The sequence below is a fragment of the Saccostrea echinata genome, unplaced genomic scaffold (genome assembly GCF_033153115.1).
Source record: "Saccostrea echinata isolate AGI-Se365-2 ecotype Australia unplaced genomic scaffold, CSIRO_AGI_Sech_v1 ptg000012l, whole genome shotgun sequence".
NCBI classification, from domain to species: Eukaryota; Metazoa; Mollusca; class Bivalvia; order Ostreida; family Ostreidae; genus Saccostrea; species Saccostrea echinata.
The window spans coordinates 6,120,001-6,131,610 of record NW_026889761.1 but is presented as its reverse complement, the minus strand read 5'-3'; the positions used below and the strand labels follow the sequence as shown (position 1 = coordinate 6,131,610).

General features: G+C 36.3%; 4 protein-coding genes and 1 pseudogene across 4 annotated transcripts; 4 read left to right on the top strand and 1 right to left on the bottom strand.

Annotated features, from left to right (window-relative positions):
• Positions 1–1,116: 1,116 nt before the first annotated feature.
• On the top strand, positions 1,117–1,925 carry LOC133185836 (histone H1-like). The gene has a single exon (XM_061321123.1). The coding sequence runs from the start codon at positions 1,133–1,135 to the stop codon at positions 1,727–1,729; it is 597 nt and encodes a 198-aa protein (XP_061177107.1). The 5' UTR covers positions 1,117–1,132; the 3' UTR covers positions 1,730–1,925.
• Positions 1,926–3,147: 1,222 nt separating this feature from the next.
• Positions 3,148–3,619, top strand: LOC133185835 (histone H3). The gene has a single exon (XM_061321122.1). It carries the CDS (start codon positions 3,173–3,175, stop codon positions 3,581–3,583), a length of 411 nt encoding a protein of 136 aa, XP_061177106.1. The 5' UTR covers positions 3,148–3,172; the 3' UTR covers positions 3,584–3,619.
• A 1,045-nt stretch (positions 3,620–4,664) lies between these two features.
• LOC133185721 (histone H4) lies at positions 4,665–4,976 on the top strand. Its single transcript, XM_061321020.1, has one exon. The coding sequence runs from the start codon at positions 4,665–4,667 to the stop codon at positions 4,974–4,976; it is 312 nt and encodes a 103-aa protein (XP_061177004.1).
• A 2,384-nt stretch (positions 4,977–7,360) lies between these two features.
• On the top strand, positions 7,361–8,493 carry LOC133185833 (P2X purinoceptor 7-like). Its single transcript, XM_061321121.1, has 4 exons — positions 7,361–7,427; positions 7,583–7,699; positions 7,842–8,081; positions 8,186–8,493. Exons 2-4 carry the CDS (start codon positions 7,658–7,660, stop codon positions 8,447–8,449), a joined length of 546 nt encoding a protein of 181 aa, XP_061177105.1. The 5' UTR covers positions 7,361–7,427; positions 7,583–7,657; the 3' UTR covers positions 8,450–8,493.
• Positions 8,494–8,520: 27 nt separating this feature from the next.
• LOC133185834 (uncharacterized) overlaps positions 8,521–11,610 on the bottom strand; it is a 4,962-nt pseudogene continuing 1,872 nt past the window's right edge.

The following is an 11,610-nucleotide window of genomic DNA, read 5'->3' as shown; positions in this document are numbered from 1 at the left end:
TGTAAGTCTCTATATGCTACTGTAAAATGGTGAAGAGATTCAAATAAATGAATACTGAATACTGTAAAATTGAAATTAGGACTCACTTATATTATGGCCATTTATCGTATTTATAAATTATTTGGATACACAACGCCATTTAATGCAGGTACAGTATTCGTACGTGTAAGAGCAGAATCCTGGGGAGTGATTTTAACAGCATGATTTATTTTTATTTTTATTTTTAGGTAAAATATCAGCGACGCAGATGACATTGTGAAAAGTTTTGTGTTTCGACGCTTTTCGACGGGTTTATATATGTGCCTGGATATTATGCTTCATTTAGTTTTAAGTATTTTTTTTATCGATTGGAAACAAGTTCTTACAACTTCCTGAAATATAACAGTGTGTCCTGCAAAATAAATAGCTAGAGTATGCAATGTATAAAATTAATTACACGTATAATGCACTAGGGAAATGCGAAAACTTGTCAGCATAACGCACTAGCACGAAAAAGAAAAGAAAGAATGAATATGATTTAAAAATAACAACAATAATAACGGAAATTAAGAGTTTAAGAAAAAGTAATTTCCATATTGTTTATCAGTCGTCTATACCGCATGTCTAAATAGGCAGGTATGACACAGTACACAGTCTTTGTGAATTTCTCGCAGTTGGAGGGCAAACTAAGAATTTTTATAAGACGGGGAGATCCAAATGGCAATCTTTAATGTGTCTAATAAAAAAAATAAAAGAAATCATCCCCGATTTTTGTCCTTTGAAGCAAAATTTTTAGCTTTAATCGTACCCCGAAATTCAAACATGACAGTTTGGAGGCGTATTTTCCTGAATTTAAACACTACAGTTAGAACGATCTTAAAATGTAAATAGATAGAATGATAGAGAGAAATGTAAAGGTTGGGATTCTGCTCATGTTATGTGGTGAAGTTCATTCCTTGAGCTGCAGCGCGGATGCTAATACCCACGTTGAAACACACATCCATGAACAAAACAACAAACGTCTCGACAAACTAGATGTTTTCTAGGCGGTCCGCGCTCAGTGTAAACAAAAACAGCAAGTGCGTGTGACCCGAGTATTTCACTGTTCACAGTTCCTGAGAAGTAAGTCGACGTTTTACTCTCGTCAGTAGCCATGGCCGATACTGCTCCTCCAGCAAAGTCCCCAGCCAAGAAGAAGGCCGCAAAGCCTAAGGTGCCCGCTGCACATCCCAAGTACATTGACATGATTAGCGCTGCTGTTGCATCTCTGAAAGAACGTGGTGGCTCATCTCGACAGGCCATTCTCAAGTACATCATGGCCAACTACAAAGTGGGCAACGATGTTAACTCTATCAACGCCCACCTGAAAATGGCCCTGAAGAGCGGAGTTAAGAAAGGTGCTCTGAAGCAAGCAAAGGGCACAGGCGCTAGTGGCTCCTTCAAACTTGGAGACAAACCCAAGACCGAAAAGAAGCCTAAAGCCAAAAAGGTAGCCAAACCCAAGGCAGCCAAGCCCAAGAAGGCCGCCACCAAGCCCAAGAAGCCTGCGGGAGAGAAGAAGGCCAAGACTCCAAAGAAGAAGGCAGCAGCCAAGAAACCAGCCGGACCCAAGAAAGCCAAGTCCCCCAAGAAAAAGGCAGCCCCCAAGTCTCCAAAGAAGGCAGCAGCCAAACCCAAGAAGGCCAAGACCCCCAAGAAGGCAGCGGCCAAGAAGACAAAGACTCCCAAGAAGGCAGCCGCCAAGAAATAAGCAGTCTTCGCATTCCAGGCAGACTGTCTACGCTTAAAAAAAAAATTTAAAAAGCCCTTTTCAGGGCTACCCACATTTTTAGAAAAGATGCCTTAAAAACATTCGTTAACGAAACATTTGCATAATCATTGCCTTTCTTTTCCCTCTCTTTCTCATTTTAATATTTGGAATGCAGAGGTCTGTGTTGAAAATTTAAACTAAACAAACATGTGAAATATTACAATTTCACTAACAATATATCTTACACAAATGCCTACACTGTCTAGGTGTAAACTAGGATAATGTGCTCATGGTAATATGTAATTGTAATTGCATGCATATCTCACATGAATTCCTGATTGAACAATAATCTAAATAATAGGGAGGAGCAGTAAGTGAAATGAATGATGATTAAAAAAGTGTGTGAATTAATTTTAGTTTATAATGTACATAATATCAGGTCAAGTCTGAACTATTATATATGATAGACCATTTTCACACACCTTCTCATACACATACACTCACTGACTGTTACGGTGTAATTCCATTCAATGTACAGAACAGAAGTCTTCTTTGATATTTTAGAATTGGTTTTATTTCCTAGCTTTCACGTCACACACAGAATGAATTAATGAAGCATACTCTGGTACGACTAAAATGAATTTCTGAGGCAGTGACTTTTTTCATGCAAGTGTCCGTGTAAACTGTAAATGGTCACAAGATTCTTGAAAGCAAAACCACATGCATACCAGGGCTTGTCAACAAACATCAAATATTTCTACAAAATCAATGTTTTTGAACAACTTCTTGAAGCTTTGTTTTGACAGGACTTCAAAATTTGATAAATATTCAAGTTCTTGAACTTTCTAAAGTCTAAAGTGATAAACACATACAGAAGTTAAGGTGGGGGTGGGGATAAAGAAAGCAAAGCAATGATGAGCTGGTTTATGAGTCAGGATGTCGAATCCAGCAAACACTTGATCATGTCTAAAGTAAAACATTATGGTCTGAAAAACATTTCATGAGGAAATTTTAAAGTAATATTCATTGATATAATAATAAAAAAAGTAATATAAATAAATGAATGAATAAATAAATAAATGAATATATTTAAAAAAAAATGCATAGGGAATGTTTATATGTCTATCTTCATGGTTATTATCATATTTACTGTGATCGTACATCTTTCAATACAGTGGGTCTATTAGATTATTTTATATAGACAATTTAACATTGATTTTAACCAAGTACAAAATCTGTGCAAAAAGGTGGATTGAAATGATTCCAGCTAAGACCAATGGAAGCACGCTATGCGCGACTAATCACAAGGTGTCTTTCTTAACCCCAAACCAATCGCAAACATCCTTACTTAATGCGCGCTGATTTCGATTCAAGAGCCACAAACCGTATAAAACTATAGTAAACGCTTGCTCTCGTCATTCATTTTATCTGAACTCAGAGAAGATGGCACGTACCAAGCAGACTGCAAGAAAATCTACTGGAGGCAAGGCCCCACGAAAACAGCTGGCTACCAAGGCAGCCCGTAAAAGCGCACCAGCCACCGGTGGCGTTAAGAAGCCCCACAGATACAGGCCAGGAACTGTCGCTCTCCGTGAGATCAGGAGGTACCAGAAAAGCACCGAGTTGTTGATCAGGAAACTCCCATTCCAGCGTCTTGTCCGTGAAATCGCTCAGGATTTCAAGACAGATCTGCGTTTCCAGAGCTCTGCCGTCATGGCCCTCCAGGAAGCCAGTGAAGCCTACCTTGTCGGACTCTTTGAGGATACCAACTTGTGTGCTATCCACGCTAAGAGAGTGACCATCATGCCAAAGGACATCCAGCTTGCCAGACGTATCCGTGGCGAGAGAGCTTAAACATTTTCCTGTCTCGGACAAACACACAAACGGCCGTTTTCACGGCCACCAAATTTTTAGAAAAGATGCCCTCTTTAACAGCACTAATTAGAAACGTGACAACAAAGAGCACAAGTATATTGACCACATAATTTATGTCAGGTGTTATTGGCGGCGAAATATTGTTTATTATATATATGAATGCAAGGAAACACACAGATATGATATTGTCTTGAATACTGGCATAATTGCACAATTATGGCAGCTTATACTCGTATTATATATAAAGAAAACAAACAAACGAAAACACGCATGAAACGAGTGTCACACAACAGTTTGAGAGAGAAACAATACACTGTAAAAATTACGTACATGTATCCCAAGCAATTCTACAGGCACGTTAACAGAAATAATAATGATAAAAAAGTGATTCATGCATGGTTCTAATAACATATTTTGCTTAAATTCAGAGAGCGTGATAAACAATATATGCCTAACACAATGGATACTGTTTTGAGAGTAATATTCTGACAGATAATAATAAATATGGTCAGTTGTTTGAAACATTTGCATATATATATTTATTACATTTCTATTCTGCGTAAAGAAATACTACTACTAATAATAATATTAATAATTGAAAAGAAATAATAAGAGAGATACAGAGAATAACATGTACTGAGTTGGTACCGTGGTATTTTATTTATTACGAGACGTATTATTTAAATGTGTCTTGCATTAAAGAATATTGTTTTAAATTATTATTTCCCTGAAGATATGACAGTATACAGAACCCCCGCAAAAATATGAAATCATATATACTGAACTACTGAAATTTAAGATTTGCCTATATAGACAAGTACATGATTTAGTAACAGCTCAAGGGTACACGAAAAAAATGTCAACAAAAGCAAATACGCAAGGCGCGCAGAGCGCGAACCAATCGCGCTTTAGCTTACACTGTGCCTTCGGAAGGTGAAAATTGCACTGCCGAAGTTTTCAAGATACCACTGCTTCTAGCACGTCGTTGATTAGCGCTATATATACCACGATCTCTACCTAGCTCCCACATTTCAGAAGATTATCTACTGAAAGCAGAATTATGTCTGGACGTGGTAAAGGAGGAAAAGGTCTTGGAAAGGGGGGCGCCAAGCGTCACAGGAAGGTCTTGAGAGATAACATCCAGGGCATTACCAAACCCGCCATCCGACGTCTTGCACGCAGAGGTGGAGTCAAACGTATCTCTGGGCTCATCTACGAGGAGACCCGTGGAGTCCTGAAAGTTTTCCTTGAGAACGTCATTCGTGATGCTGTCACCTACACAGAGCACGCCAAGAGGAAGACCGTCACAGCCATGGACGTTGTCTATGCCCTGAAGAGACAAGGACGTACCCTCTACGGATTCGGTGGTTAGATACCCCTACCATACTGTGCCTCCAAGAGCAAGAACAAACGGCCGTTTTCACGGCCACCCAAATTTTTCGAAAAGATACCTCTGAGCAGACGTGTTAAAGAAACGAAGGTGTTAATTTTTCTATATTCATTTCTAGTGAGCAAAAGAATTTTGATTTAATGTCACTGGAAGAAGGCATATTATTCGGATAGCCTTGCAGTAACTTGTACACAGGGTAGGGGAAAACAAATAATTACAATATCTTCATAATTATTGATTTACATTAGGTTCCCATGTAAAATTTCTGATCAGAAAAAAGGGGGGGGGGCTGCATGGGGAGAGAGAAAACAAAATACAAACAAACAAGAAAGTCCCATGCTCTAGTTGATATTTTCCAAGGACACATCTGGTAGATAAATTTCAATTTAATAACCTGCACGTTGTTACAGTTTTAGTATCCCTGTCAATACAGAGACAAAATACGCGTATACAACAACTCGTACGGTTAAATGTACTTTGACAAGGTAGCAAGAGTTGTCTTTCGTTTTATGTGTGCTGTATATTCCTATGCATTGAGCAAGTGGTTATTTGCAGTGCAGGTCTATCATCTTTACATTTACATGCCTCTATCAACAATAAAGCATGACTTCACGATGTTGTTCTTCATTCTATTACATTTGGATTCCAACAGAGACACCACATGTAATAGTAGTATGGCAACAAAGTACACCACACAGTCAAAAACATCATCTCAAGAAAAAAACTATGACCCATACTTGCGCGATATATTTCGTAATACCACTAAATATACATGTTTATTTTATACAGGGATGTCCCAGAACTAGCATTGTTTGATATGATGTATCTTGATCCTCATTCCTGTGCAAAACAAACAAACACACACAAAGCAAAATGTTTAAACAGAGATGACTTTGAAATATTCATATGCAGAAATGTGAAACACAACTTGAAGACGCTAGGTCTTAAGAATGTAGTTTATTTGATTACTTGTATATTTCCCGTAGGATCCTAAATGTTTGACATTCAAATGTAATTCCTTTTCAATATCCTTTGAAATACAGTTTTTTCATGAAGATAACCTGTAATGAGCTATAATATTTTTCCAGTAGATATTAAAGCAATATAAGCTGTCAGCGGCGGCAATTTTTTAACCCAATTTTATGAGGCTAATTAACAATAATGTGTTAGAAATAGATAATCTGCAAGTATCAGTAAACTACAGCTGTTGCGTATACACAAATACATTAATTAAATCGATCGTTTGTTTGAACTGACCGTCTCTCCAGCCACCGGTAATTAATATTCGGGACGGGATACGGAGATAACCGAGTATTAAGCAGCGCGTGCAAGATGCTGAATCCATTATCAAATCGAAGATGGAAGAATCAGAGGTACGTGATAAATTTACTCTTTAACATTTTTAAAGTGTTGTTTCTTTCACAGTATTGCATAAAAACTTAAATAAGCCTCACCGAAAGCATAACAGGCTAAACAGAAAATAGAGTGACGTTTGCATAAATGAAGAGGCCCCCAACGGGATTTCTATCTCCAGATCAGTAGAATGTGTAAGATGCTGCAAGTGCAAGTCGCGTTTTACGCTCCTATTTGCCTAGTTATTGCACTCTCAAGTAATTTGAACTTCTTTTTTAGTGTCTGCATAGAAAAAAAAGTAATAAAAATTTTAACCATTAGGCCTATAAAAAATTGTGCATAGATCAAGTTTATGTAAGTTTGCTGAGAATATTATTTCTCTGTCAACACGTGTATGTAGTATAATCATGGCAATAAGTGAGTCATAACTGCATTTTCAGTCTATATATTTCATGGAAAAACCTTTTTTTTTAATAAAAAAAATGTTATGAGGTCCAATTTCCATTATTTTTTTTCTGAATAATACAGAATAGTTCAAATTTTCTTGTCTCAAAATGCAAAACAAAATGATACACTAATCACTGAGAGTGAGAATAATTCATGAATTTTTCAAGACAAAAATTTCTTACCTCAAATTATGATTTCTTGTAAATTAGAGTCTTGGAATTTTACTTTCACATTTGACATGTTATATCAATGCAATTCTTACACTACAGATAAAATTATTTTGAAATTATGTGAAGAATCTGCAAACAAATTCTACATTTATGTGTTTTAGTTATAAAAATAAGCAACAAAAGACACTGCAATAATATTTTTAAAAAATGGATTTTCAATGAAATATATAGTGGAAAAAAAATATGGCTCACATATGGTCAGGTACTGTGGGTTTTACTTGAATGTAAAAAATAAAAATAATTTTTGAAATCATATTTGATTATATTCGTACTAATTTTATAGTTATCAAATGGATCAAGATCAAGGAGTGTTTCACCAAATTCACCAAGTTCATCAGATGAAGAGATATCCAATGTCAGACGAAGAGGGCGTGGTAGAGGCAGACAGCCTAGAGCTACTGGGGTAGGAGCAAATTATTTAAACTCTTTACCCCCTCTCCCAAAAAAATGTGACAGTTTAAAGCTACTGAGGTAGTAGTGCAGTTCTACTCCTCCCCTACCCCCCCCCCCCCCCAAATAAAACATAAAAAACAAATGAAGTGTTGTTTATGATTTTAGGTCTTGAGAGGTCGAGGACGTGGAAGGTGCAGAGGACGACAGCGCGTGCAGCCAGCTGGCTTGAATAGACTGGAAATGGCAGTTCAGGCTCGACGGGACAGACAATCTCAGCTTGAAGTATATACACATATATATTAATATTTATATATTATAAAATGTCTATATCAATGTCTATATCAATTGAAATATATAAAGTTCTTATTTCAGCCAGCTTATAAATATCAATAAAATTCTTTTAAAACAAGCACTTCAATTTCAGGAATGTATTTCCAATATGGACTTGGCTGCACTACAGGAAACTCTCAAGTTAGTCTGCAAGAAACAGCCTTCATTATTGATGGATGTCCTGAAGACTGCAAATGATAATGGGGATCCAACACCAGGGAATAGCCCTGCGGTTCCAGACTGGTGCTCTTGCAATAACTGTAGGGAGATGCCTACCGAGAGGGAAAAACTGTGCTGTGGAAAAATACCCCAGAACTGTCACACAAAATTAGCTGTAAGTTTTCATTTTTTCAAATTCTGATCAAAATATTATTATACACCAACTAGATATGAAAAAAGGTGAAGATAAACAGTCAGTGTAATGTCTATTATGTATAGGATTTCTATACCATAGTGCTAGATGAATTGGTTCTCGAAGTTGCCATGAGATTTAGGAATGATGCTTTGGCAGAACCTAGAGATGACAACTACAACAGAGCTCATCGACATACAGCTTACAGACAATATGTTATGTGGATGCATGGCCGTCTTGGAGCTGGAAACCGAAAGGTCATTCCCAGCTGCTGCATATGGAAAATTCGAGACCAATATCCTGAACCTTCTGGTCAATATGTGGGATACATAGAAGGAGTCTTAGATTGATAAAGACAACATTTGATTTTCACATATTGCTGTTTTTATATAATAATAAGGTTAATTAAACATTGAATAAATCTTTGAAATACTATGTATCATTTTTCATTCATCAATGTGAAAAGAAAAGAACAAAAAAAGCAAAACATGCAATGTCATATTTAAAAGACTGTATCAAACACCTATTGATGAGTTACTTGGGTGTCAGAGTTAAAGGTATTATTTACAAATTTACAAAATTCTGCAATAACATAAATGTTCAAAGTATCCAAGCAATTCAGAAAATTGCATATCATAAATCTAAAAAGTTTTTTGATTGCAACATTATCCTTGTTATAAGTAGCTTGCATAACTCCAAAGGAGTGGGGGGTATACTGTTTTACCCTTGTGTGTATGCCTGTGTGTTCCGTGTCTCTCCAAAACAATTTTTTTTGCAGTTTTCTCAGTAACTCCTCATCACAGATGCTTGAAATTTTAGCACAATCTTTGTTTAGGCATGCCATATGGTGGGATTCATTTTTATTTGAATCTGATGTCAACTTTCTGTTTATCCGTGCGTCTGTCACTAACAAATTTTTCGTCACAGTTTTCTCAGCAACTACTCATCACAGATGCTTGAAATTTTAGCACAATCTTTGTTTAGGCAAGCCATATGGTAGATTCATTTTTGTTTGAATCCGATGTCAACTTCCTGTTTATCCATGCGTCTGTATGTACCAAATTTCCGTCGCAGTTTTCTCAGCAACTACTCTGTGCAGATGCTTGAAATTTTAGCACAATCTTTGTTTAGGCATGCCATATGGTAGGATTCATTTTTGCATGAATTCGATGTCAACATGAGAGTGTATATTCACATCAGAGTGGGGGTATTACTAGTGAGCATTCGCTCACCGACTTCTTGTTGTTACAGGTAAATGTTCAAAATTGCAATATTAAACAAGATCAGAGACGTGTCTCTTTTCTTGATTCTGACTAATTAAATGCTCTCATGGAGAAATCGAGATTTCTTCTCTGCCACCAGAGATTCAGTTGGCGGTGGAGCAACAGGAGCTAGGGTCTCGGACACACGTCGTGGATCCTCCACATCAAGGACAACTGGCTTGTTCATACCAACAGGGTCAAAAATCCTATTCTGAAGACACAGTTTCATGATGTCAGTTGCATATGGATATTGTTTTTCTTCTCTTACTGGGTAGGCAGACCATCTTCCACTTTTTTTGCTGTAGTACCGCTGATGCCTAAAGTACAAGATTCAATATATTTCAAAATGCATTCCAACCTAGTCAGCAAAATAATTTACAATGGTATATTGTAGATTTTAACTTAAAAAATAAATGAATGAGACAAAAAGAAACCTTAGTGATCCATCTTTTCTTTTGGCAGCTTCTCTGTCACAATTTGCATTGTGGTCCAGTGCAGCAACAAGGTTTCTCGCTCTGTACACTGGAGGTGTGTAAGAATGGCGCTTTGATGAGTACTTCAAAATAAGGTTTTGAAAGTTCTCCAAAGCGGCTGTACTTCTGTAAAAAAAAAAAAAAATCACTAAATAAACTATATACATGGTGAAACCTTCCTGAAAAGTTTTAATCTAACATTTAAGAAATCTGTTATATATATATATCACATTTGTGTTTTCATTTTCTAATGGAAACATTATAATTGGATATGCATAAATAGAAAATATCTGTAGAAAAATGTAGTATACAATCAATTTTGTGTATACCGGCAATTAAGGTAGTAAGGAATCTTCTTTATTAGTCTTTTGTCCCTAACAATTTCACGCACGGCAACATGTGCTGGGGATCCTGCCTCAAGCCAATCTTTGTTCCTTTCCTCTGTTAATGGACCATGCTGGCATGAACTTTTTGCTCCTGCTCTGTATGGCAAAATCCATTCATGCTCATTCACAACATGATGTATGACTCCAAACCAAATGCCCTGAAAAGAAGAACAGTCTAAAATTATTTTTTTTCACTCTCTATTAACACAAACTGAATCAAGTGGTTTTTCTATTTACAGTTCAAACTTACAATAAACTCTTCTTCTGTATTTGCTACAGAGGAACAAAACCAAAAATGGTTTACTATCTCTCTTGTCCACTGTAATATTGGTTTTTTTTATTTTTCTTGTCCAGTCTGAAAATAATGTTCAAAATTCAGTTTACTCATTTAGCATTTTTCCAAATTTTGAAAATGTTCTTAAAATAAAAATCTTAAATTGTCTCACCTTTATTAGTTTTTTCCCAAGGTTTTTTGACCCATGCCAGATGTCGAATGAATGTTTTATTTCTGGGTAATCTTTTTCTGTTATAAAAACATGATGATAGCTACAGTAAATCTAATTTATATATTTATCCCTAAAGAAAAATCAGAAAAAAATCCTAATTACAGATTTAAGCTTTAAAAAAGAAGAAAAAAACAACGACAAAAAAAACAAAGAAGTATACAAAGACACATACTCATTAAAGCTTCAATCTGCACATGTGCATCTGTCACCACTTCCACCACATTTATTTCTTTTTCAAGGAGAAACTGCAGGCCCTTCTGAAAACACGCCTTTTCAAGGATTGCACTTTTTCTTCCTGTCTTTCTCTTGTCCATGGTCACTAAGCACAGTATCTTGTGGGTTTCATTTTCCATAAATGTGTACGTACAGTACTGTGCGGAATGACCTGGACTGTCCATACGACCATCGCCTAAGCAAACAAACAAAAAAAAAAACAAATAATCAAAATAAAAGAAAATTTAAATATATCCTCTTCTTGACAAAACAAACAATACAAGCATTTGGTTGATATTGTACTCACCAAGAACAACAACATCTTTTCCTCTGAATTCTTCTAGAATATCATTCTGATGCTTTTTCCAAATTTCTTCAATTGTTGGAGTGACATAGGTTCTTTGTATCTTTATAAATGATGAGACAGACAGAATGGGGAGCTTCAGGAACTTAAAAAACAGGGAAATCTTTTGAAAATTATTTCCTGACGCCAGTAAAGCTGCTGAGATTAAAACATCCCCACTGTGAACCCGTCTATTAAGAAGAGGTTGCGAACACCATTTGTGTGCCTCATGATTGTTTGTGCAGACCTGGAACAGAAATTTAAAAAGTGCCTTTGTATTTCAAAAAGAAAGGTGAATGATGCCTTGTCACAATATGTATTATATATG